At 48.9% G+C, this 22,794-nt stretch overlaps 2 protein-coding genes across 2 annotated transcripts; one reads left to right on the top strand and one right to left on the bottom strand.

The window, feature by feature from the left end:
• Window positions 1-996: 996 nt before the first annotated feature.
• On the top strand, window positions 997-4,186 carry LOC136550180 (uncharacterized). The gene is made up of 3 exons (XM_066541668.1): window positions 997-1,179; window positions 1,663-1,800; window positions 3,909-4,186. The coding sequence occupies exons 1-3, from the start codon at window positions 1,089-1,091 to the stop codon at window positions 3,917-3,919; spliced, it is 240 nt and encodes a 79-aa protein (XP_066397765.1). The 5' UTR covers window positions 997-1,088; the 3' UTR covers window positions 3,920-4,186.
• Window positions 4,187-4,568: 382 nt separating this feature from the next.
• LOC136550179 (LRR receptor-like serine/threonine-protein kinase GSO1) lies at window positions 4,569-9,068 on the bottom strand. Its single transcript, XM_066541667.1, is given in 5 exon segments — window positions 4,569-5,006; window positions 5,089-7,735; window positions 7,737-7,994; window positions 7,996-8,148; window positions 8,150-9,068. Coding segments are annotated over 5 exon segments (3,759 nt in total). The 5' UTR covers window positions 8,498-9,068; the 3' UTR covers window positions 4,569-4,653.
• Window positions 9,069-22,794: the final 13,726 nt, after the last annotated feature.

The raw sequence follows: 22,794 nt of genomic DNA, 5'->3' as shown, positions 1-22,794 counted from the left end.
GTACCTACGCATGAGAAGTAGTAAAATGTGGTGTGAAGGCAATAATGCCACCACCAATCTCACAAAGCCCCGTTCGCATGTTCTTAAACCCGGCTTGATCCGCTTCTTTTTTCATCCGGAACAGTGTTTTCCTCTCACAATTTCCTCCAGAATTCCTCCAAACCATCCAAATTCCTCCAGAACCATACCATCCGAACGGGGCCATGTAAAAAGATCCATGAATGGCTGACTATTTGACTCTATCAAAATGTGTCAAATCCCCTAAAGCCGCTAACTGTCACAATTTATTGATTCCATTTTACCGGCACGAAATGGAAAGTTCATCGAATGTCCCCCACCTAAGCCACATATACACGCTACTTGGTACCCACAATATATCGTGTTTGTTTGTTGAGAAGTTGGCAGCGTCCGGCTGCTATTGTGGCATGTCCATGTCAGATGCTAGTGCTGACGTCGTGCGTTTTGGACTGGTTGCATGCGGGGCAGTAGATTAGAGACCTAGTTGTTTTTTTTTTTTTTGTTCGTGGACCTAAGGACCTGGCGTGCACTTTACTACATTTATTATAATTTTAGTTAAACTTTAGCTAATTTGATTAACACGAACCTCGTAATTGTATTTTTTTTTTTTTGTTATGAAGGGATTACAACACAACACTCCTGTTTATTCAGGGAAAAAAACTAAAAAACGATGGCGAGGAAATTGCAAACCAAATGAAGCTCTGAATGCCAAATTGGGGCAACATGTATTTAGGCCCATGGGCTTCTTGCTCTCCGGCATTCCGCCACACCCTCATTAGACCCACAAACTGGCGGCCCACGCAACAAAGTCCAACAGGTAGTAGGAAAGGCCCTCTCCGCTCACAACTCACCACAAGTCCCACAGCACTCTCCCCGACCACTGTTCGGCTGGGCTTATCGATTATAAGCTAGAACGTTATTTTATAAGCTAGAACGGTATTTTTCTTTAACGTCTAACCACGCCAGCGGTAAATAATACCCGATCTTTAGGACGAAACGAACAGGCTTTGCCGTCCACTCCCCCAGCCGCAGCCGCGCCGTTCGCCCCGACAGGACAGGAGAGCAGCAGGATGCCGGCGACGCCGACGATCATCGGCGCCCTCCTGGGGTTGGGCACCCAGATGTACTCCAACGCCCTCCGCAAGCTCCCGTACATGCGCCGTAAGTCCCTGTCTCCTATCCCCTGTTCATTTCTCCGTTTCTTGACCTGTCTCCGCATTGCGTCCCGCGCCCCATGAGTCGTCCTGGCGCCCGATTCCATCTGATCTGCGGTATTTCCACCTGCCCCCGTGGTGTTTCGGTTGGTCTGGGCGCCTTCCTTGGTCTTTGGAGTCCTAGATGCGATATGGTTCTTGATTTTGGGGGTGGTGGGCTCTAGATTCAGACTCGGTTGTTGGGTTCACCTTGTACGGCGAAATATTAGGATTTGATTTAGAAAGTACGCAATTTGGGATTTAAGTTCAGCCTTTTTTGTTACGAATTTACCATTTCACCTTGATTTAGGAGGCCATACTGTCGAAGAGATTCCCCCCTTTGTTCCCCATTACCCCTTACTATTCATGATTTCAGTATTTTCGTTGTACCAGTCTCCTTTTAGATACGACGATTCATTCTCATGTGCTTCTTATGTCTAAATTGTTATAGATCCATGGGAGCATGTGTTGGGGATGGGTCTCGGTGCAGTGTTTGTGAACCAGCTGGTAAAGTTTGACGAGAAGCTCAAGGAGGATCTGGACAAGATGCTTGAGCGTGCCAGGCTAGCCAACGAGCAACGCTACATTGGTACGGTGCTAACTTGCTCTGGCATGTTATGTTTGCAAATTCATTATACTATTGTTGCCGGTAGTTCTCGCATATAATATGCCATATTGCCTCTTCCATCAGCAATGCTACTAGAAGAGTTAGCAGATGTTGTATCATTTTGATCCAATTTTAACATATAAGTTGTGATACTGCCAGCAGTGTTCGAAGAATGGAGAGTGTCTGTGTGTGGGTTGTTTCTAAAACCCTTTTATCCTTAATGCCATATTTCACACATTTGATTTTTGAACTCCTTCGAGTACACTAATTTGATCTGCAATTTTATGTTTCAATCTGCCTTGCTGACAGCAAAGATAAAGAGATCGACAAAGTCTATAATTTGACTGTCCAAGTGTGAAACAAAGCTGCCGTATCACAAATTGCTCAGACATGGAAATCCTTTAGTTTCTGTATTAGGGTCTTGCATAAAATGGAAATGGAACACATCTCCCACGAGCTACATTGGCAAACCCCCCTTTCAGTTTTGTTTGAAGCAGAGGAAAGATACAAATTTCAAATCATTTGAAAAACTTACATTTATGATATCAGGGGTGAAGGGCGGGCCTGGTGCAAGCGGTAGAGTCTTACCGCCTGTGACCGGAAGGTCCCGGGTTCGAGCCGCGGTCTCCTCGCATTGCACAGGCGAGGGTAAGGCTTGCCACTAACACCCTTCCCCAGACCCCGCACAGAGCGGGAGCTCTCTGCACTGGGTACGCCCCTATGATATCAGGGGTAGAGGGTGAGCTTAAGACCCTCCAAAAGAATAAAAAGAAAAGTAGATTCCTTTACTTCCCTAGAAAACATGGAGCTATGCTATTTGACCCAAACTGCTACCCTGCTGACTGTTGTGTCAAATTGGATGGCTGAAGAATTTTCCTGGTGGAAGCTATGAATTATGAACATGATTAAATTTTTCCCTAACTTCCTTTTTTTGTGATGTGAATGTCCACATCCATCCTCGCAATTGTAGTACAAAAGAGCTAGGGTCGCAATTTAGTCCTGTTTGTTTTTACTGTGTTTTTCACAGTATCCGATTCGAATAAGATGTCTTTCAAACTAATAGAGTAAACTGTTGTAGTTGGTTTCCAAAGTTCTGTATTTTGAAGATTGTTTGGAATATGATTAGTGTGAATGTTGTTCTCTGGTAGCATGCTAAGTGGCTACACCATCAAGAACCCCAATCATTCATATTCGCTATGGCGATGTAGAAACTTTCTTCTGAGGACATTTAATCTTTAGTCCTGCCATATTGGTACCTTGCAAGTTCCATCCTTTGGCCCCTATCTCTATTAAATAGAGTACTTGGATTAGGTGACATTACTTCGGTCCCTTTCAAAGGCCTTATGTTGATCAAAGTCTGAACCTAATATCATATTCTTGTTTGAATCTGCACACATTTTGCATTGGCTCATTAATATTTTGTTGGCTTTTGCTGCTTCTCCTTTTTTACATTCTCCCTTATAAACCCCAAAAATGTTTGCATTTTCTTTGTTAATCATTAATTATGACAGAGAGCATACCATTTTTCATTCTCACTTTACTGATGAGAAGTCCGTTATAATCCAGAAAAAAAAAGATTGTGGAACTAAATGCTTGTCTGATTTTGTTATAATGTTGCTTAATATCTGTAAGCTGTTGGCTTACATGATCTAACTTTACCATATATTAGATAGTTGTAGTACTTAACAAATAGTTAATATCTCTAATTGATATTTGGCTACGGAACAAAGTCTGGCTGTAGATTGAAGGTTAAACCAAAACAAAGTTTCCAAGTAGGAATTTGTTATGGCTGCAAATTGGAAGGTTTTACTACCATTCACAGTTAGAAGGTGATGAAAGAGAAGAGCTGCAAAAATGTGGTTGCATGGCTAACCTATACCTTTTTTTTTTTAGTGGAGGCTAACCTATACTTGGATGATGCTATTTATAGTTGTGAATCAATAAAGTGGCTGGAAGCAGTTGACCATTGGACCAGTATTTACTAACATAAAAAACATAAGAGGCCCTGGGAACAGCTTGGTGCCTGTCTTTTACCATTCTGTTAGGAAGTCATGGGGCCTAACAACTTTTCCATTCCACCTTTTGTGCAGATGATGAATAGCTGTTCAGATTTGTTTGCCAGCGACCTGTATTTTTGCAACATGTTGTCAGTACACATGGTCAGGACCCGAGGATCCCCCATCGTCTTAGTTGTTGTTTCAGCTTCCACATTTCAACTGTGGTCTTGTAATAAAATGTCGTTTCACAATGGATCTGATGGATTACCTATGTAAGACACCAATTATGGGCTCAGAATCTGATGGCTTATTCTCATGCAAAATTACTCGATTATAATGATTGTGTTTTTGCAATGCAAACTTTTCTCTTCCATTCTTCTTCCAGTCTGGTGACATTACTTTCATTGCTCTTTTTTTCATTGGACATAATGATTTGCAAGGCCTGTATTCGCCAAGGTTTCCTATTTTAAAGTGATACTACAATCATGTCGTCCGATGAGCACTTTAGTACTGCCTCTCTCATTTCGCAATCGCAGTACTGTTACACGTCTGTTTCAGCTATGTGCGGAATGAGTAGCAAAGGGATCTCAACCATTGATGCTTTGGTATGCCTCGTTGCTGGACATTTCCATATGCTTGTACAAGGGACCTCAAAATTTGAAATTAAGCAATCCAATTTTGAAGGGCACTCTTGACTTGATTCAATTTGCAAACCCTAAAAACCAGAAGCTTCTTTTCCCCCCCCCCCCCCCCTAATTTCATGAATGAAAGATAGGCTAGCTGAAGCAGGACTCAGAGAAAGCAGCTGCTAGGACAAATTCATCCCAGTTTCGAAATTCTAACGCTTCTCGCAAGCGCGATAGTAATCGAGTGAAACGTGGAGCAGCAGATCGGAGACCTGCCGCGCAGTCGGCCTCTCCCCCGGCGCCTCCCTCGTGCACCGGAGAGCCACCTCCAGCACCTCCGTCATCGACGACTCCTTACGCGGCGCCAGCGGCTTCAGAGCAGGATCGAACACCTGCTCCCGGGCCGGCAACGGCGCGTCCATCCTTGACTGCACCCACCTCACCATGTCCATGTCGCCGCCGAAGATCTTGTCGGTTGGCAATAGCCCGGTAACGAGCTCCATCAGCACGATGCCCATGCTGTAGACGTCGCTTCTCTCTGTCGCCTTCAGGGAGTAAGCACACTCTGCAGAGATAATGTGGCACGTCCACTGTCAGTAACTGAACCCTTGCGTTTCTGTAGCATTTCAGATTGCCGTTGAAATTACCTGGAGCGATGTACCCGTATGATCCGGCGAAGCAGGAAGCTGACTCGGTGAAGTCCTTGCCGAAGGCGGCCTGCCGGTTCTCGGCGACGGCCTTGGCGAGGCCAAAGTCGCCGAGGTGCGCCTCCATGTCGCCGTCGAGGAGCACGTTGCTGGACTTGATGTCCCGGTGCACGATCCGCGGCACACAGTCGTGGTGGAGGTACTCCACGCCCTGCGCCAGCCCGGCGGCGACCTTGAGCCGCGCGTCCCAGCTGAGAGTCTGCTTCTTCCGGCCATCGATGCCGCCGTTCAGCCAGTCGTAGAGGCTGCCGTTCTCCATGTACTCGTACACGAGCATGCCGCCGCCGCCGCCACACTCGCGGGACGTGACGAAGCCGAGCAGCTTGACCAGGTGCCGGTGACGGACGCGGCCCAGGATCTTGACCTCCCGCGTGAAGCTCTTGTCGTGCAGCAGCACGTCGCTGTCCATGTGCGCGATCCTCTTCACGGCCACCGTCTCGCCAGTGGACAGCTCCGCCCTGTACACCGTGCCTGACCCGCCGGACCCGATGGCGAACTGGTCGTTCAGGTTCGCGGTGGCCTCCATGATCGCCTCCCACCGGAACTCCCGCCGCGCCGAGCCCTTGACGACGAGCTGCCGGTTTGCACTGCCCGAGCTCGACGACGAGAACACCGTGCAGTTCACCTCACCTCCCCGGGCCCGGCGGCGCACTACCATCAGCGCAAGCATGATGGTCAGGAGCACAATCAACAGCGTGACCGCCGCAGACACCAACGCGATGGTCGCCGCGTGCAATGCCGAATGGCTGTTTCTGCTGCCGCAACCTCTCAAGGGGCTACCGCAGAGCCCTGCATTGTCGGCGAACGCGGCCTGCGGCCACCGGCCGAACTCAGTGCCCAGCTTCCCTTCCAGCTGGTTGCTGGACAGGTCCAGCTGCACCAAGCTACTCATTCCAGCGAGCTGCGATGGAACGGCGCCGACCAGAGCATTGTGGGACAGGTTAAGGTCTTCAAGCTTGGAGAGTGAACCGAGTGACGCAGGGATGTGGCCACTGAGATTGTTGCTGCTCAAGTCTAGCAGGCTCTGCAGCTCTTGTAGCTTGCCGATATCAGGAGGGATCGGGCCGGACAGGTAATTCTGTGACAGATTCAGCTCATAGAGACTGCTCAATTTTGCAACCGCCGTCGGAATCAGACCTGAGAGCTGGTTGTGTGCGAGGTTCAGCACGTTGAGGGACACCAACCTGCCGAGTTCAGGCGGCACTGTTCCATTGATCTGGTTGTTGTCGAGCGACAGCTTCAGGAGCTTGGAGCAGTTGCTGAGCTGCACCGGGATTGCTCCGGCGAACTCGTTGTTGGAGAGTGCCAGCTCGCCGAGCTGCGGCAGCGAGCCCAGCCAGTCCGGAACCGCCCCTGACAGGCGGTTGTGGCTGAGGACGATGAGGCTGAGCTGCGTGCACTGCGCGAGCGTCGCGGGGATGCCGCCGGTGAGCTTGTTGCTTGACACGTCCAGCAGCGTCAGCGCGGCGATGCCGCCGAGCGACGGCGGGATGGGCCCGGAGAGCATGTTGCTCCCCAGGCGCACGCGCTGGAGCGACGACGACCGGCCGAGCTGTGCGGGGATCCTGCCGTCGAAGGAGTTGTTTGTTGCGTCGAACGACAGCAGCCTCGCCGTGCCGCAGAGCAGTAGGAGGCTGCCGCTGAGCCGGTTGTGCGCGATGTTGACCCTCGTGATGTTCCGGCACTCGAACATGCCGTCCGGGATGGCGCCGGAGAGCGAGTTGTTGTACAGCATGAACTGCTCCAGCGAATGGAGCTTCCCGAACGTCTCGGGAATCGGCCCGGACAGAGCATTGTCGGCCAAATCAATGATTTCAAGTTGCTGGCACTCACCCAGCTCCGACGGGATCACGCCAGACAGCTCGTTCTGTCTGAAGTCGAGGAAGATCAGCTGCGACAGGTTCCCCATGGACGCCGGTATGCTCCCGTTGAACCGGTTCCCGAAGAAATCGATCAGCTGCAAGCTCGCGCAGTCCCCGATGGACTCCGGTATCTCGCCGGCGAACTGGTTCTCGTACAGGTACAGCACCTCCAGGTTCACGAGGCGGCTGATGGCGTCCGGCAGCCGACCGCTGAGCTCGTTGTGATATAATGCCAGTGTTTGGAGCTCGGTGAGATTGAAGAGCTCTCGCGGCAGCTCGCCGGAGAGGCTGTTGTTGTTGAGCAGCAGGTCCGTCAGGTTGCCGAGCTCGCCGAGCGCGGCTGGGATACCGCCGGAGAGGCTGTTGTTCGCCAGGTCGAGCTGCGTCAGCGCCCGGCACCGCGAGAGCCCCTCCGGTATCTCCCCGGTGAAGTTGTTCGTGGAGAGCATAAGGTGCTCGAGGCTACTAGACTCCGCTTCATCGCCGCCGCACAGGTCGCCGGGGACGCTGCCGGTGAGTTGGTTGTCGGATAGCACCAATAAAGTGAGCTCTGGCAGGCGGCCGAGCTCGGCGGGCAGCGCGCCAGAGAGCATGTTGCCGGACAGGTCGATCGTGCGCACGCGGGAGAGCGCGGCGAGCGTGCGCGGGACGCGGCCGGAGAGGCGATTGTTCATGAGGTTGAGGTACTGGAGCTCGCCAAGCGCGCCGAGCCCCGGCGGTATGGCGTCCCACCAGCGAGTTATTCCCAAGGTTGAGCTTCTGGAGCCCCGCGAGCCTCCCGAGCTCCGGCGGTATCGCGCCCGTGAGCTGGTTGCCGGCGAGCGAGAGCACCTGGAGGCTCGCCAAGCCGGCGAGGCCACGCGGTATCGGCCCAGACAGCGCGTTCTGCTGCAGGTTCAGCGCCGTGAGCGCGCCGAGCCGCCCGAGGCTCGCCGGGATCGGGCCGGTGAGGTTGCAGGAGGCGAGGCCGAGCACGGTGAGGTTGCCTGAGCTTGCCAAGCGCGTCCGGGATGGCGCCCGACAGGCCCGGGTTGTCTCCCAAGCGGAGCACCTGGAGCGCCGAGAGCGCCCCCAGCGACGCCGGTATCTGGCCCGTGAGCTGGTTGGAGTAGAGCAGCAGCACCTGGAGGTTGGCCAGCCCTGCCGAGCGCCGCCGAGACGGGGCCCGTGAGCGCGTTCGACGACAGGTCTATCGCCTCCAGCGCGTCGAGACGCGCCACCGCGCGGGGCACTGTCCCGGCCAGCCCAGCGCCAGACAGGTTGAGGCCCACGACCCTGAGCCCCGCCTCGTCGCACGCCACGCCGGCCCAGGAACAGAACCCCGACGCGCCGGCGCTGGCGTTCCAGCCCGCCAAGACCCCATGGGGATCGTCGACGAACGTGCTCTTCACCAGCAGCAGCACGTCGCCGTCGTCCGCCGCCGCCGCCATGCATGAAAGAAGAACCAGCGCCAGTATCATCAGCGGCGCCAAGAACGGCCGCGCCATTGCCACCTTCTCGGTGCCCCTCAACTCAATGCTCGCCGCTCGCCACAGCTAGCCAAGAGTTTCTTGAGCTCGTAGCCTCCTCCTAGGTGCAAGATTGTGGCGGGTACATGAGCAGGGGGTCTTGGCGGGCTGGAACGCCAGCAGGGGCAAGTAGGGAGGCGCACGTATGCGGCGGGTGCGTGCATGGGCGCACGCGTTCCCGAGCGAGTCAGCGTCGGGAAGCGACGAGGCAGGGGAGTTAAAGGAGGTGGCGGTGACTGCGTCGTGTCTCAGAGAGAGGGAGCAGCAGAGGCGCCCTGTGTCTCAGTGCATGGGCCGGGCAGCCGGCAGTCAGGGCATTGAATGGCACCGACTGCGTCCGCCTCTGGAAGGAGTTGTTGTGCACTGTGCTTGGGGAATGGCGGAGCTGCTCGGCTGAGCTCGCTAAACAGAGGAGGAGAGAGAGAGAGGCTTCGGCTGGCAGTTGGGGGAGTGAGTAGAGCAGAGCAAGGCCGAGGAGAGAGAGGTGAGGTGGAGATCCATGAGCAGAGGAGAGAGATGGAGTTCGTAGAAAGAGAGTGGTTGGCGTCCTTTTTATGGATGATGGATTCAGAATCCTTCCTGCCTTCGTCGTCGGCCCTCCATGGTTGTGACTTGTGGGAACGAAAACGAATGAAGTGGCTGGAATGATTTGACCTGCAGCATGGGGCCACACGCCAGACCTGATGTATTATTGAGATTTGATCGGAATTATACGCATAGATTTTTTTTATAACTATACGCATAGATTATACGCCAAGTATTTTCTGTGATGAAAAGGGGAAAACATGAAAACCTTGCTAACCTTTTGCTGCATTTTTCGTTGAGATGGGTTTTCCACTACTCTGGCAAGCTTATAAACTATTTGGCAAGGTTTCAACCGGCTTCAGTTATTGCTAAAATTCGAAGCTGACAAACCAAAAAAAACTAACTTTATTGGCTCCTAGTTTATTTGAATGAGAGAAATAAAAGGAGTTCATGTGAACCGTGATATGAGTAGTGTTTTTGCAGGTGAAATTGAAGTTGCTTTAAACCCTGCAAAAGAGTACTAGCAACGGTTAGGTTTAGAAATTAGAGTTTTGGAAAGGGACCTCTCCAGAGTATAGCAAGACAGGGTGTTTGGAAGAGATTAAGGCCTTCTTTGGCAATGCTCTTGTGTCTCTTTGTAAGGAGTCCCGTAAAAAAAAATGCTTCTTGAGAGGAGCCCGCAGGAGCTAGAGTTATTTTTGTAAAGAGCAATCAGAACCGAAAAAAATAACTTTTCTTGGTTCCAACTTACAAATTTAATATAAATTATTACAAAATTGTCACGAAAGTCCTTTTTGCTAAAAGTTTTTCAAAACGGTTCTACCTCCACCATAGAAACTGCTTCACATGAAGAGCTAGAGCCAGAGACCTACCAAATGGAACCTAATGTGTCAAAAATTTGTTGTAGTATAGTGGCTCTAGCGGTGGAAGCCATGGAAGAGGGGGAGGTTAAGGTGAGGGCGTCATGCACTGGTTGAACTTAATCCAAAAGCGAAAAAAATCAGAGTGGGGGGTATTAAAATACCCCAGCACGGGGAAGAGCAAGAGTCCTATGAGGCATGAGGGCAAATAATATGCCATATTATATGGACACCATCTAAAAGCCTATAGCTCGTAATTAACAATGTCTAATTGCTATTCCCTCTATTCTAAATGATAAGACATTTTAGTTTTTTTCTAGATACGTTTCTTTTACTATGTATCTAGACATAATGTATATCTAAGTACATAAAAAAAACAATAAATCTAGAAAAGTCAAAATATCTTATAATTTGGAACAGAAGGGATGCAAAATAAACTCCTCTAATCATTTTTGTCCTCTCTCTCTCTCTCTAACCATCTTCCTCAGTAGTCTTTTTATGTATCTGTGATGATATTCCAATGGATTTTATGTAGTTCTTTTAACTTTGGTTTCTGTGTAAGATCTTTTTTGCGTAGACCTAATTTCTTTTAGTTTTCCTCTCTCCTGTTTAATATTATTTCTACATCAGGAAATGTTTTACGTGGTATTAATTAAATAGCATGGAGATTATTATAGTCATATCATTGGGAGTGCCCGGAGGGTACGAACTTATGACAGTCCCAATACTTGTCTAGTCATGTAGACATTATACATAGAAACCATATTCTCAATAGATGGTTTCTAAAAAAAAATTGTCTAACCACATATTATCTACATATTAGTACATTTGTCGTACCTTGGTTCCCGTGTATCTATAGGTTCTTATTTCTATTTTCTCGTCTCTTTATCTTTTTTTCTTAACTATAATGTTATATTATCAGTTTGTTTAGTTGAATTCCTAATTAATTAACATACAAATCATGTAGTTCTAGGTTGTGAGTACCCTTAATCCAATTGAATGGCTAAAACAATAGAGAAAGACAAGTTTTTTTTTAATAACAGAAAGACAAGTTGGTGGACGCATGGATAAGCAAGAGCAGCTCTACGAGGGTGATTGAGGGGCGTGCGAGTCTGATTGCCCACATATCTACGGAACACAAGAGGAGGTAGGCAACTAGGCATACGCATGCAAACGGATGTTGGGCTTCAGAATTAATGCATGGGCAAGCATGCGAGGAGCACGATTGCTACTCTTCCTTTTCTTGTCTATACCATCTCTTTGCCCATCAATTTGACATGTGACATAATCGAGGAAACGGTACACCTATTTGACAATTCGCCTATTTTAGGAGGAATATATATATTAGAAAATAAAAAAACAAGGAGCAGTAGTATTTTTTACATAGTGTCATTGTGTTGTCTTGAAGGCTAACTATCTTGCTATTACCAATTGGTGGTCTCCTAACGGAGCTCCATGTTATTTCTTCACAATAGAGAAAGTAGACCCTAAAACTTTTCATGAAAGCAAGAAAGATCTAGTCACCACTTAAGTGACTATAATCATCATTGATTAGTCATTGGATCTATTAATATTCTGTTTTCTAAAAAAAGACCCACCTCTAATATTATGAAAACAATAACCAATAAATTTTTTTATATAGATTACCACTCTAAAGTAGACCTAAGTTTGTGCGTAAATTACCCACATGACACTATGATAGATAATATATATAACTGTTAAATTTGCATCTAAATTACTGCTTTTATTGTTATTTAAAATAAAATACCAATGAGCTTTGTGTTTTTTTAGGCTATTTAAAGTGAACAATGATTATTAGGCTTAAACACTACTCCCCCTCCGTCCCCCAAAAAAACCTTAATGTTCTAGGATTAAAAAATGACTAAAAGAAATTGATGCTTTATCTCTTGGGCAATAGATATAACCATATCAGCTTGAGATTGTGAAGTGCATGCCCCCATGCATTCCTTTTAGTGAGAGATTTACTTCAATATATATGTGGACCCAATAAAAGATGCAACTAGTATGGTCCTATATTTAGCATGGCTCCAAATCGCTCTGACTCTTGTTACAGGATGCGGAGTTGAAAGTTAGTGAAGTCCTGGTTCCTAATTCATATCAGTGAACTAGTGAAGAGAAAAAGGGAAATTAACTTTTTACTGCAATATAATACACAGAAGAGTTAGAGCCGAAGCCGTCGGGAGCTCTAAAAACAAACAGAAATGCTATACAACACACATATGTTTTAGCGTAAAAAAACACATGGATTTTTTCTCTCTCTTTCCCGCCGTCGCTGACTCCTAGGTCCTTGTCCTTCACCCTGGCGGAGGCCGGACCAAGGGAAGGCCCCGCACCGTACGCCTTCCAGGAGGCCGCCGGCCAGACCTCAGTGGGCTTCAACGCCACCGGACCCGGCACCACCGCGGCTCCAGCAGCAGCGTTCCTGGCGACAACTCTAGCGGATCTGGCACCAGCGACTCCTCCACCGGCCTGGGACCGTCGAGTTTGTCGTTGCCAGAGCACCACCACCGTGGACTACAGTCACGGCTCCTGGGCTTCAACCTTGCAGTTCCAGAGGCCCTCCAACGGCGTCCTCCCAAGAGCGGCGGCGGCGGATCCGGCTCCAGCAGGCCTCTCCACCTCCTCCTCTGCCATCTGTGATTTGTCCTTTCATAGAAAAAATTTGTTTCTTGTGATCTGTGAATATGTGATCTTGTGATTTGTGATTGTCTGGAGGTAGAAGAATACTGGAGGCTGAAGGTAGGAGGAGGATGGAGACCGTTGGATCTTAATTCTATGATACAAGAAAAATTCATGTGTTAAAACTATATAAAACACATATTTATTTAGTATACAGACTCAAAACAAAAGGTGCCAAACAGTACTACTGGACGAATGCCGACGATGTGTTGCTGTAGCCTGTAGCAGAATCCTTGATCTCACATTATCACTAGCTAGGGCCTAGTACGTCAACGTTGCAGACTTGCAGTAGGATACTACTGGGACCGTGGTATCCCCGTGTAGGCCGCCTAGCCTGTTAGCCTCGACGCGTACTCTATGTAGCGACATGACAAGTTGCAATGCCACGAGGGGCTAAAAGTACTACTCTAGTAAAAATCACGAGGCAAAAATATCTCATGTTTTTCGTTCCAGCAAATGGCGTCCAAGTGGTTCCTCGCGCGTGAAAATATAGGCATACGTACCGGACGAAAAAAACTTGTGGCTCGTTAGCTCGTTTGCCTCAGTGCTAACTCGGCTCAACTGAGCCGGCTCGTTTACTTTTCTTAACGAGTCGAGCTACCATTTTAGCTCCTCAGGTTAATGAGCTAGCTTGAATCTAGCTTGCGAGCTAAACGAGCCAAATACTTTGTAGTTCGACAACCTAAACTAGCAATAATTAAGCTTAATTTTGTGTTATAGGTATGTGATTGAAGTCTAGAATTGATGTATTGCTATGTATTACATTTATTTATTTACTTGTGGTGATGTATGCAAAGAATAAATTACTCGTGGGCTGGCTTGTTAACTATGATCTATGCATTAGTTGTAATAGCTCCGAGCTGGCTTACGAGCTAAACGAGCTTAGTCGAGCTTAAATTTAAGCTCGTTTAGTTAATGAGCCGAGTCGATCCTAACGACCTATAACGAGCCCTAGCGTACGTTTGGGCATGGGACTGAGGCTTTGGCTGGATGTGCCTGCCGCTGCCGGTGAAAAACTTCAATTCAGCACGTCCGCTCCGGCCGTGCAGCAGCAGCACGTACTCCCTCCTGCTAGGCTGGTGGCCTTTTTGGTGGGATCAGAGCACACGCGACACCACACGACGTCCCGACCCGAGACGAGGCGCGATTTTCTGTTGGGCTCGCCGGAGGATTGAAAAAGAAAAAGGCCGGTGTGGCTGGCTTTTGGCGCGGCCGCGACGACGACGGGACCAACTGATGTGTGAGCAACTGGCATCTCTGGCATCTGCATGCACAGCCGCAACCACCACGCCTGGTTTCCCCCTCCCCGTGCCACGCCACAACGGGGCCGCATGCACAACACCTCATGCCTTCCGTCGGTGCCACACCCAGCAGGAGCCGCCGCCGATCACCTAGGCTGCATGCGCGGGCGGCGGGCGCGCTCTTCCGATCCTCGGCCCCTCTTATCAGGCCGTGGTGTTCGCCGCCGGCGAGTGCTGCGGAGTGGGAGGCAATCGCCAGGCGTAGTTGCGGCTGCGCGTCGGCCTAGCTCGACCGGGTTCACATGCACGCCGTACAAGTACAGCGGCCCCGGCCCCCGGCGCAGGAGGTTCGGCGGTGGGTCCCTCGGCCCGGCCCCGTCGCGATCCGGATGCAACGTCGGACGCGTGGGGTCTCGGCCGACAGCGGGTGCGAAAGGTGACGCGACGGGTTCGACTCGCGAGCGTGCGTGGGGTCACCCGGCCGGTCAAGGCGTGCACCGGCAACCAACTTGTCAGGCCCCCGTCCTGTAGCTGACCTCGCGGGCCCCGTCCCGTTATCCTTTCCGTCCGGGCACCGGGCTGCCGTGTGCCGTCCCTCCTCCGAGCCGTGCGTTGCGTTCGATTCGCGCCGGAGAAGACCACCGTTGTAGTGAGGGATGAGGGTTCTAGCACGAGTCTCACTTTCCAGACATTTATATAGACGTCGGGACAGGAAGGAGAGGTATCGAGCATGGAGCATGGACTGTAGCCTTTTTTTCTCCAATACGCAAGAACATTGCATATCATTATATTGGAAAGTTAAGAAATGTAAATTACAAGAGTTTGGTCTGAGGCTCGGGGTTGGGAGCTCTGTTTACATGACTGCTAATACAACTTAGAAATCCTGGTGGGCAGCGAACTACCCCCGACGCTAGCCCTCCAAGGTTTTTTTGCTCCCGCTCTCACCCACTGATCGGCTTCAGCTTTGATGACGAGCAGCAGTTCTTGCACCGTGGCCTTAGCTTCCCTGAAGCGACGTGCATTCCGTTCCTTCCAAATCTGCCAGCAGACCGGAGCAAAGAGGGAATCGGCGTCCTTCCTGTTGTTGCCGTGCCAGCCCGCTCTGAGTCGCCGCCACCAAGCAATGACCGATCGCTCCGCGGGAGGTAGATGCTGGCCGAGCGCTGAGGAGATGTGGAACCAAACCTCCCGAGTGTAGAGGTAGCATGTTAGAATGTGGTCAATTGATTGAGGAGCCTGATCACAGAGGTAGCACTCGACTTGTGCATGAAGCCCGTGTCTTGCTCTTCGGTCAAGCGTCCAGTGGCGCTTCCGGAACGCCAGCCACAGGAATATCTTGACCTGGAGAGGTGCCCACGTCTTCCAAATCAGCGAATGTCCGCGGAACGGGATGGAGCCCGTGTGTAGCCTGGCGTACGCCGACTTGGCGGAGTACTCTCCATCTAGTGTCCACCGCCACACTGTTCTGTCCGGCCGGTCAGTGAGGTTGAAGTTTTCAGTGGCCACCCAGAGATTGAGATACTCCGCGACGGCCGTGGTGGTGAGTCCTCCAGAGATGGACCATGCCCAAAGTCCGTTGTGGAGGCCCTGTTGGACAGTTTGGCGAGCCTTCATTCTTCTGGGAACCAACTGAGCCAGTGTAGGGTTGAGATGACGGATTAGAGAGGATGAATAGTCTTTTTTAAAAATTAAAAGCACCGGCTAACCGAAACAAATGCGAAATTAAAATTATCGACCTAGCCAAGACTACGTCCCTCCATCTAAATTTCAAGCACCTTACAAAGATCCTAAATATGTAACAAAGGTGTCAGGCTAGCTAGAGCTCACCTAACAATTCTAGCTTGCAAAGTCACACAAACATATGCAACTAGTACTTTAAGCAACCGGAGAAGCTCCTACACAACTAGTGATGCAAAGCGCACAGAGCCACTTAAGCTCACTAGCAATGCTCAATAACAAGGCTACACAAGCTAAATTAGAGAGCGTAAATTACTTAGCTACACAAACTAAGCAATGTGACTAACAAAGTTACTCAAACCGAATTAGTCACGCAAGGGAGCTACTTCTATGCTACACAAGCAAGAAGGTAATTAGCAAGCTACACAAGCTAACTAATTACAAGAGCAACTACACAAGCACAATGAATGCGAAAGTAATTATAATCTTGTGTAAGGAAATTGCAAACCAACGGGAAGACAAGGATGACAAGGTGATTTCATCCCGAGGTTCACGTGCTTGCCAACACGCTAGTTCCCGTTGAGACAAGCTCCAAGGTTGCCGCCGGTCCTCTTGCTAGTAGTGACTCGCAAGTCACACTATCCCACATGGAGTGCTTACCACAAGCTCTAGCACTTGGCCCTGGGCGGACCACTTGTCGTCATTCACGTCTCGTTCTACTAGAGTTGCACTTCGCGGCTCCCGCAGGGTGAGCACAATCCCCCTCATAATCACTTCTCCGGAGCACCGCACAATCTTCTTTGCGTGCTTCGACGGAGACCACCACCAAGCCGCCTAGAAGGTGGCAACCTCCAAGAGTAACAAGCACCACCGACTTGTAACTCGATCACCTAGTGTCACTCGATGCAATCTCATAATGCAATGCACTAGAATCACTCACTCGCAATGGATTCACACTTCTCGTAAGCACAAGTGAGTTAGAGGCTTATCAAACCAAGCACACACAAGAGCAACACATCCCCAAGGTGCTTAGCCTCAGCCAAGCCCGAGCTCTACCTCTATTTATAGCTCCCAAGCCAAATAGAGCCGTTGGAGCAAAGCTGCTGGTTTCTACCAGGGCCCTAAACACGGCGGTGCCCTCCCCAATGGTCGAATTCCAACGACTATTTCAACTAGCCGTTGTAGACCTAGCACCGGACAGATAGGGGCGGTGCACCGCCTTGAGGTGGCGGTGCCACCGCCATAGGGTGGCGGTGCCTCCGATGGTGCTCATGCTTGTTTTCCTCCCTCTCTGGATTAATTGGGTGGTGCACTGCACATAGGGCGGCGGTGCCCATGGCGGTGACCCCCTTAGTTCAACACCAAAAATGCTAGCCTCGGGAAAAACATGGCGGTGGCACCGGATAGCACCCGGTGGTGCACCGTCACATCCGGTGACCACCCCGACTCCAGCTACGCTCTGCCAAGTCCAAGTGGGCACCGCCCTAGGGGTGGCAGTGCCACCGGACAGGGCACGACGGTGCTAGCCCCCAACACGCTGCTCTTGGCCTCAGCCAGCCGGGCACCGCCACAGGGGTGGTGGTGCACCGGATAGGGGGTGGCGGTGCCCCCAGGGCACCACTCCGAGCCTAGTTTCGTCTTCTTTTTTTTACCAACTTCTTTACATTTGCAAATGTGCTAACACCACCAAGTGAGCACCACCTTGTGCACGTGTGTTAGCTTTTCACAAATATTTTTCTAAAGGATTAGCACTCAATTCACCACGCCACTCGATCCAAACACATGCAAAGTTAGATCGCTCAAGTGGCACTAGATGACTGATATGCAAACAATTTTGCCCCTCTTAATAGTACGGCCATCTATCCTAAACTCGTTTATCAACTTCTCAGTCTTCTCTACACACCTATGACCAGTGAAATGAAATGCCCTAGGTTATAACTTTGCCTTACGCATTCCATTCCATCTCCTCCAATGTCAATGCAACACATGCACCAACATGATCAACAATGACATGATCCACTCCATATCATCATGTGACCATATTGGTTCATTGATCTTGACTTCACCTGCTCTTCACCATTGCTTCGGTCCATCAACGTCAAGTCATCTCTCAACTTGCCCTTCACACTTACAACCGGTCCATCAAGTCAAGTCATGTCTTAATCTTCTCCACCTTGATCACATGACCTAATGTCATGTCTCATGTGCAATGAGCTCCTTCATCATCATATGTGTAAGCTTTGCAACAAGTCCAAGCCATTTCACCTCTATGGTATATGTTGCCCACACACATGTACTTGTGGACTAATCACCTGTGTATTTCACTCAAACACATATTAGTACACGTAAGGTTGCCACTCAATTACCAAAACCAAATAAGGACCTTTCAGCGAGGTTTGGCATTGCGATCCCCTGTATCTAGTGATCTTCCCAAAAAAAAAGAGCACTCATGCCACCACCAACCATGGTATAAGTGGATGTCCAAAAGAATGCATGCACCTAGTGATCGGCCTTGATTGGCAATTCGCTCCAAGCGCGGTTGCTGTTGGTCTTCTGTAGCCAAAGCCACCTTGTTTGAAGAGCAAAGCCTACGAGCTTGAGGTCAGTGATGCCCAAGCCTCCCTGCTCCATTGGACGACAGCAAGTTTCCCACACGACCAAGCACTTGTTGTAGATTGAAGCATCCTTTCTGACCCACAGAAACTTCCTACAGATTGCATCGATTTCCTTCCTCGCCTGTTGGTATTTATTAACTTATCACTTGTTTAGTAGCCACCTATTATAAACCTATATCTCCTAACATTACTTTACTAGGTTGTCATCCCTAGTGATAATGCCAGAGATGCTTGTTGGTACTACATAGCATTATTACTAGAATAATACTAAGTAGTTCTTTATTAATTTATGTGACTATGAAGAATATGTAAATATATGAATGAAAAAGATTTACAAGCGCACAAATAATTATACCATTGTAGCACTTCACCCGGTAGTATTCTAGGTATCGTTATTTACATTTTTACCACAGAGAAAGTCTAACATGGACATGTATTGATAACTTATACTATTGATGGAGAAGTAAACCATAACCAATATTCTACTCATAATAGGGGTAAGTCATAGGATAACATATATATATATATATATATGATAAGTATTGATCATCAATAATGATAAATCACTTAGAGTACTCCTTTCTATGGCATTAGCATGGTCAGGTAGAATGTTAGAGGAATAATTCCTAAGTCATTCTTAATTATAAGTCAAAGCATACATTGATTAGTGCAATTACACTTAGTAGTCATGGCTAATGTTATCTTTATATCTACACATAAGATATATTACTAAGGAAGATTAAGGACAGAGCTTATTCTTTCTTTGTAACCGGACCCTACTTGCACCTATATTCGGGAAGTGAACTACAAAGGACTTAACGAGAGTGTCACATCCGTGATCTACCACATGACCCAGAATATAGGGTGTATCCATAGATAAACAACGTATAAGCACTATGCTTACACAATATCGACCACCCACCCCGTGTACTTTAGAGTGAGCGCTATACGAACTTATGCATAAACATAATGATAAACTAGCTATACTAAATATATAATCAAAGTAGATGTTGAATATTATAACAAAGAACTTGAATAAGATGAATACTAATATTGTCGTAATAATTGTAACTAGCATATAAAAATAATGGAGGTACAAAAGAGAGGGGATACAAAGATTATACCAAATCATGCTCTTGACATGATCGGGAATCCAAGCGAAGCCTACTTGTCTCCCTCCAAACCTAGACTAACTAGCTATGCCCTAGAATATGGTGGAGCTCTAAGGATGATTAGGGTTTCTGTCTTCTCAAATGACTTGATGACTGGGGTTATGCCTGGGGGTGGTAGGGGCTGGTATATATAGGCTGGAGCGTCCAACGTGAGCCCTTGGATCAAACTGACTTAAAGAACGGTATAGATGCAACCTAGAAGGCGGTAGAGAACCGACATAATAATGCGGAGACTGATAGTGGGCCCTAAGGGTTGTTTGCCCTATAGGTGGGGCCGACTAGCCCCACCTGGCAGCCTCTGCCTCTCTACTTTGGCGTGGAGTCCTCTTGAGTCTTCTAGAGTCTTCTGGTGTCTGTTTCACTGTAGATAAGCATGATTAAATCTGACATGTAGGTCCACCATGATGGTTTTCTGGATAAACCCTACAGAAAATACAGATTCACCAAAACTCGTAGAATTTATTAGTTTAAACCCCTAGACCTTCGTTGGTGATTATATTTATGCCCTTATGCATGTTATATTGACGGTTTATAATGGTTATTAACTACCATCAACATCGCCCATGGTGTCAAACTGTTGGCCATCATCAAATAGATCGAAATGGCCCAAAGAACTGACTTGATCCATACGAGGTGGCTGCTCCTTGCCATCAGGGATCCATGGCAAGGCAGCATCTTCTAGACAACGGCTTCAACTAGAGACTGGAACTCCGCCTTCGGCACCTTCTTGGTACTCAAGTGAAGCCCTAGATACCGAAGAGGAAACTATTGGACCTGGCAGCCCTAGATTTGGACGATTTCATCCATAGCCTCGTCATCGCCGAAGATTGGAGTGATTGAGCATTTTGCTAGGTTTGTTCTTAGTCTAGTGGCCTCGCCGAAGATAGTCAATATCTCTTTAACCGTCGTTGCTTCTTGTGCCATGGGCTTGATGAATAGGATGACATTGTCGACATATAGACTGCACTGGAATTTGATGCCTTGCTGCTCCATTGGACGTAATACCCCATCGGTATAGGCCTTTGCCACCAACCTGTGCAATACGCCTCTGAGGTGCTTGATTGAAGGACCCTGGCAACCATTTAAGATGATTCTAGAGGAAGCCATGGACATTAAATCCTCAATCCATCTGCATCATCTCACCCCAAATCCTCTTGCACGAAGTAGCTCCAACAGGAAGGGCCAAGAGAGTGTGTCGAATGCCTTGGAGATGTCAAGATTCAAGAGGAGCATTGGAATCTTCTTCTTTCTGATAAGCACCATAGCCCTCTAAACATACTTGAAGTTGTCTTGAATTGTCCATGACCGGATGAATGCATTTTGATTTGTGTCCAATAGTGCATTAAGCTTTGGTGCGAGCCTCAGCGCAAGGATCTTGGAGATCAACTTGGCGAAGCTTTGAATCATAGTGATGGGCCTAAAGTCTGTAGGGCATGAAGCTCCAACCTTTTTGGGCAAAAGGACGATGAGTGCATTGTTTAGCTTCTCCAACCCCCTATGGTCGCCCATCGAGAATGCTTGGATCGTGAATAAGACATCTTCCCAGATGGTAGGCTAGGCAGCTTTGTAGAATGCTCCAGTGAAGCCATTCGGCCCTGGTGCTTTTTCCACTGGCAGCTCTTTGATCACTGTCTAGACCTCGTCCGCGTTGATGTCCACATCTAGCTCCACTAACTGGACCGGCATGATCCCTAGTGCGGTGAAGTTTAACATCGTCTGTCCTGATGCCACTATGTCGAAGACCGCACTGAAGTGGTTGAAGAGGGCACATTCGATTCTGTCATGATCCACCATGACGTGCCCATTGACATTCAGGGATGGAATGATGTTTCATCACTTCCGTCCTTGGGCGATCAGATGGAAGTACGTGGTGTTGGCGTCCCCTTCGGCAAGGTGACGGATGTGTGATTGTTGTCTGGTGATAGTATGCTCGAGCGAGGATAACCCGAGGCACCTCAACTTCATCCATTTCCTCAACTCACATTCTTGATCAAAGAGCTAGTGCGCTTCCTACGCTCTGGGCAGTGTATGAGCTCCCTTGCCATGAGCAGCTGCTCCTTGATCCTACCGATTTTGGTTGCGGACCAGCTTTGCAGAGCTCAGACAAAGTGAGTGCAGCTGATCATTTAGATGGGCAAGCGGTCCATGATGGCCAACCGGCCCGCTCCAAGCCTCCATGACCACCTACTCAAAGTCATCGAACCTGGGCTAGAAAACTTCGAAGTGGAATCTCGCCTTGGACATGTTCCTCGTGTTAGTGTTCAGGAGGAGGTGGCAGTGATCGGATGCATCTGATCTAAGGGAGCACAGGTGGGAGATTAGGAACATCTCCTCCCAATGGAAGGATACCAGCACCCAGTCCAAGCGGACGAGGGTTGGGTTTTCACACTCATTAATACAGGTGAAATAACAGCTGTGCAGGTAAAGGTCCTGTAGTTTAAGGGACACCACGATGCGCCTAAATCGAGCAAGGTTCATGCGGTTGATCCGCTGGTTGTTCTTGTCTACCTCTATTAGGGTGAGATTGAAGTCACTGCTAATAGCCTAAGGGCCTAGGCATGCATCCCTAATTGCCTCTAGCTCCTCTAGGAAAAGGATCTTATCATTATCATCTTGAGGGCCATAGATAGAAGAGAGCCACCAAGAGAAGTCATCATAGCAACGTCAGGCATAATCTTACCATGAGAGAGTAGCAGCCCATGAGGACGTTCGATATGGGCACGTCCGACTGCTTCGTGGCAATTAGAATCCCCCTCCAAGTGTTAGACGCTGGCAGGTAGGCGAAATCATAGAAGGTAATGCCAAACAAAGAGAACACTAGGTGCTGATTGATTACATCCAGTTTAGTTTCCTAAAGGCATATGATGCTTGAACGGACATCATCTACAAGCGTGTGCACTACATCATGCCAGGCTCTATCATTGAGGCCGTGCATGTTCCATGACATGATGATCGTATTATCCATTGAGGTGGACACCGATGTTGGGTAGCTACACTTTAGGCAACCACCACCGTTGCCTAGCAAGGAGCTCTACCAGCCTTGTAGTTAGCGGCTGGGAACAGCTTGTCGAGCACCATGATCTGGCTTTCAATAAGGTTCCCGGTAAAGATCGCATCGTAGGCCCTCTGTGAAGCCAGCGTGATCGGAGAGGGCGGTAGCGATACCCCCATCTTTTTCATTGGGACTACTTCCCCCTTTTTGGAGGCGAGGATATGTGCTAGTGGCTGAGCCACAATCCTAGATCTCCTTGTTGGTATATGCATCCTCTTTGCTGGGGCCTTCTGCTTGGGCGGGCTGGACAGTATCGGTGAGCGGCATTTGAGTTACACGGCCACCTTGAACTATGGTAGCCGCCTTGCTACTTCCTGTGGTGTTGGCATGGCAGTCGTCATCTGTGGGTGACTGGCTCGTCGACAAGCGGCGTGGTTACCTCCTATGGTTGGGCTTGGTCATCCTTCATGGGGGATGAGGTGTGCATTGCCATG

The sequence above is a fragment of the Miscanthus floridulus genome, chromosome 4 (assembly GCF_019320115.1).
Source record: "Miscanthus floridulus cultivar M001 chromosome 4, ASM1932011v1, whole genome shotgun sequence".
Classification (NCBI taxonomy): domain Eukaryota; kingdom Viridiplantae; phylum Streptophyta; class Magnoliopsida; order Poales; family Poaceae; genus Miscanthus; species Miscanthus floridulus.
Note: the sequence above shows the minus strand (reverse complement) of the source record. Positions and strands in the feature narration are given on the sequence as shown.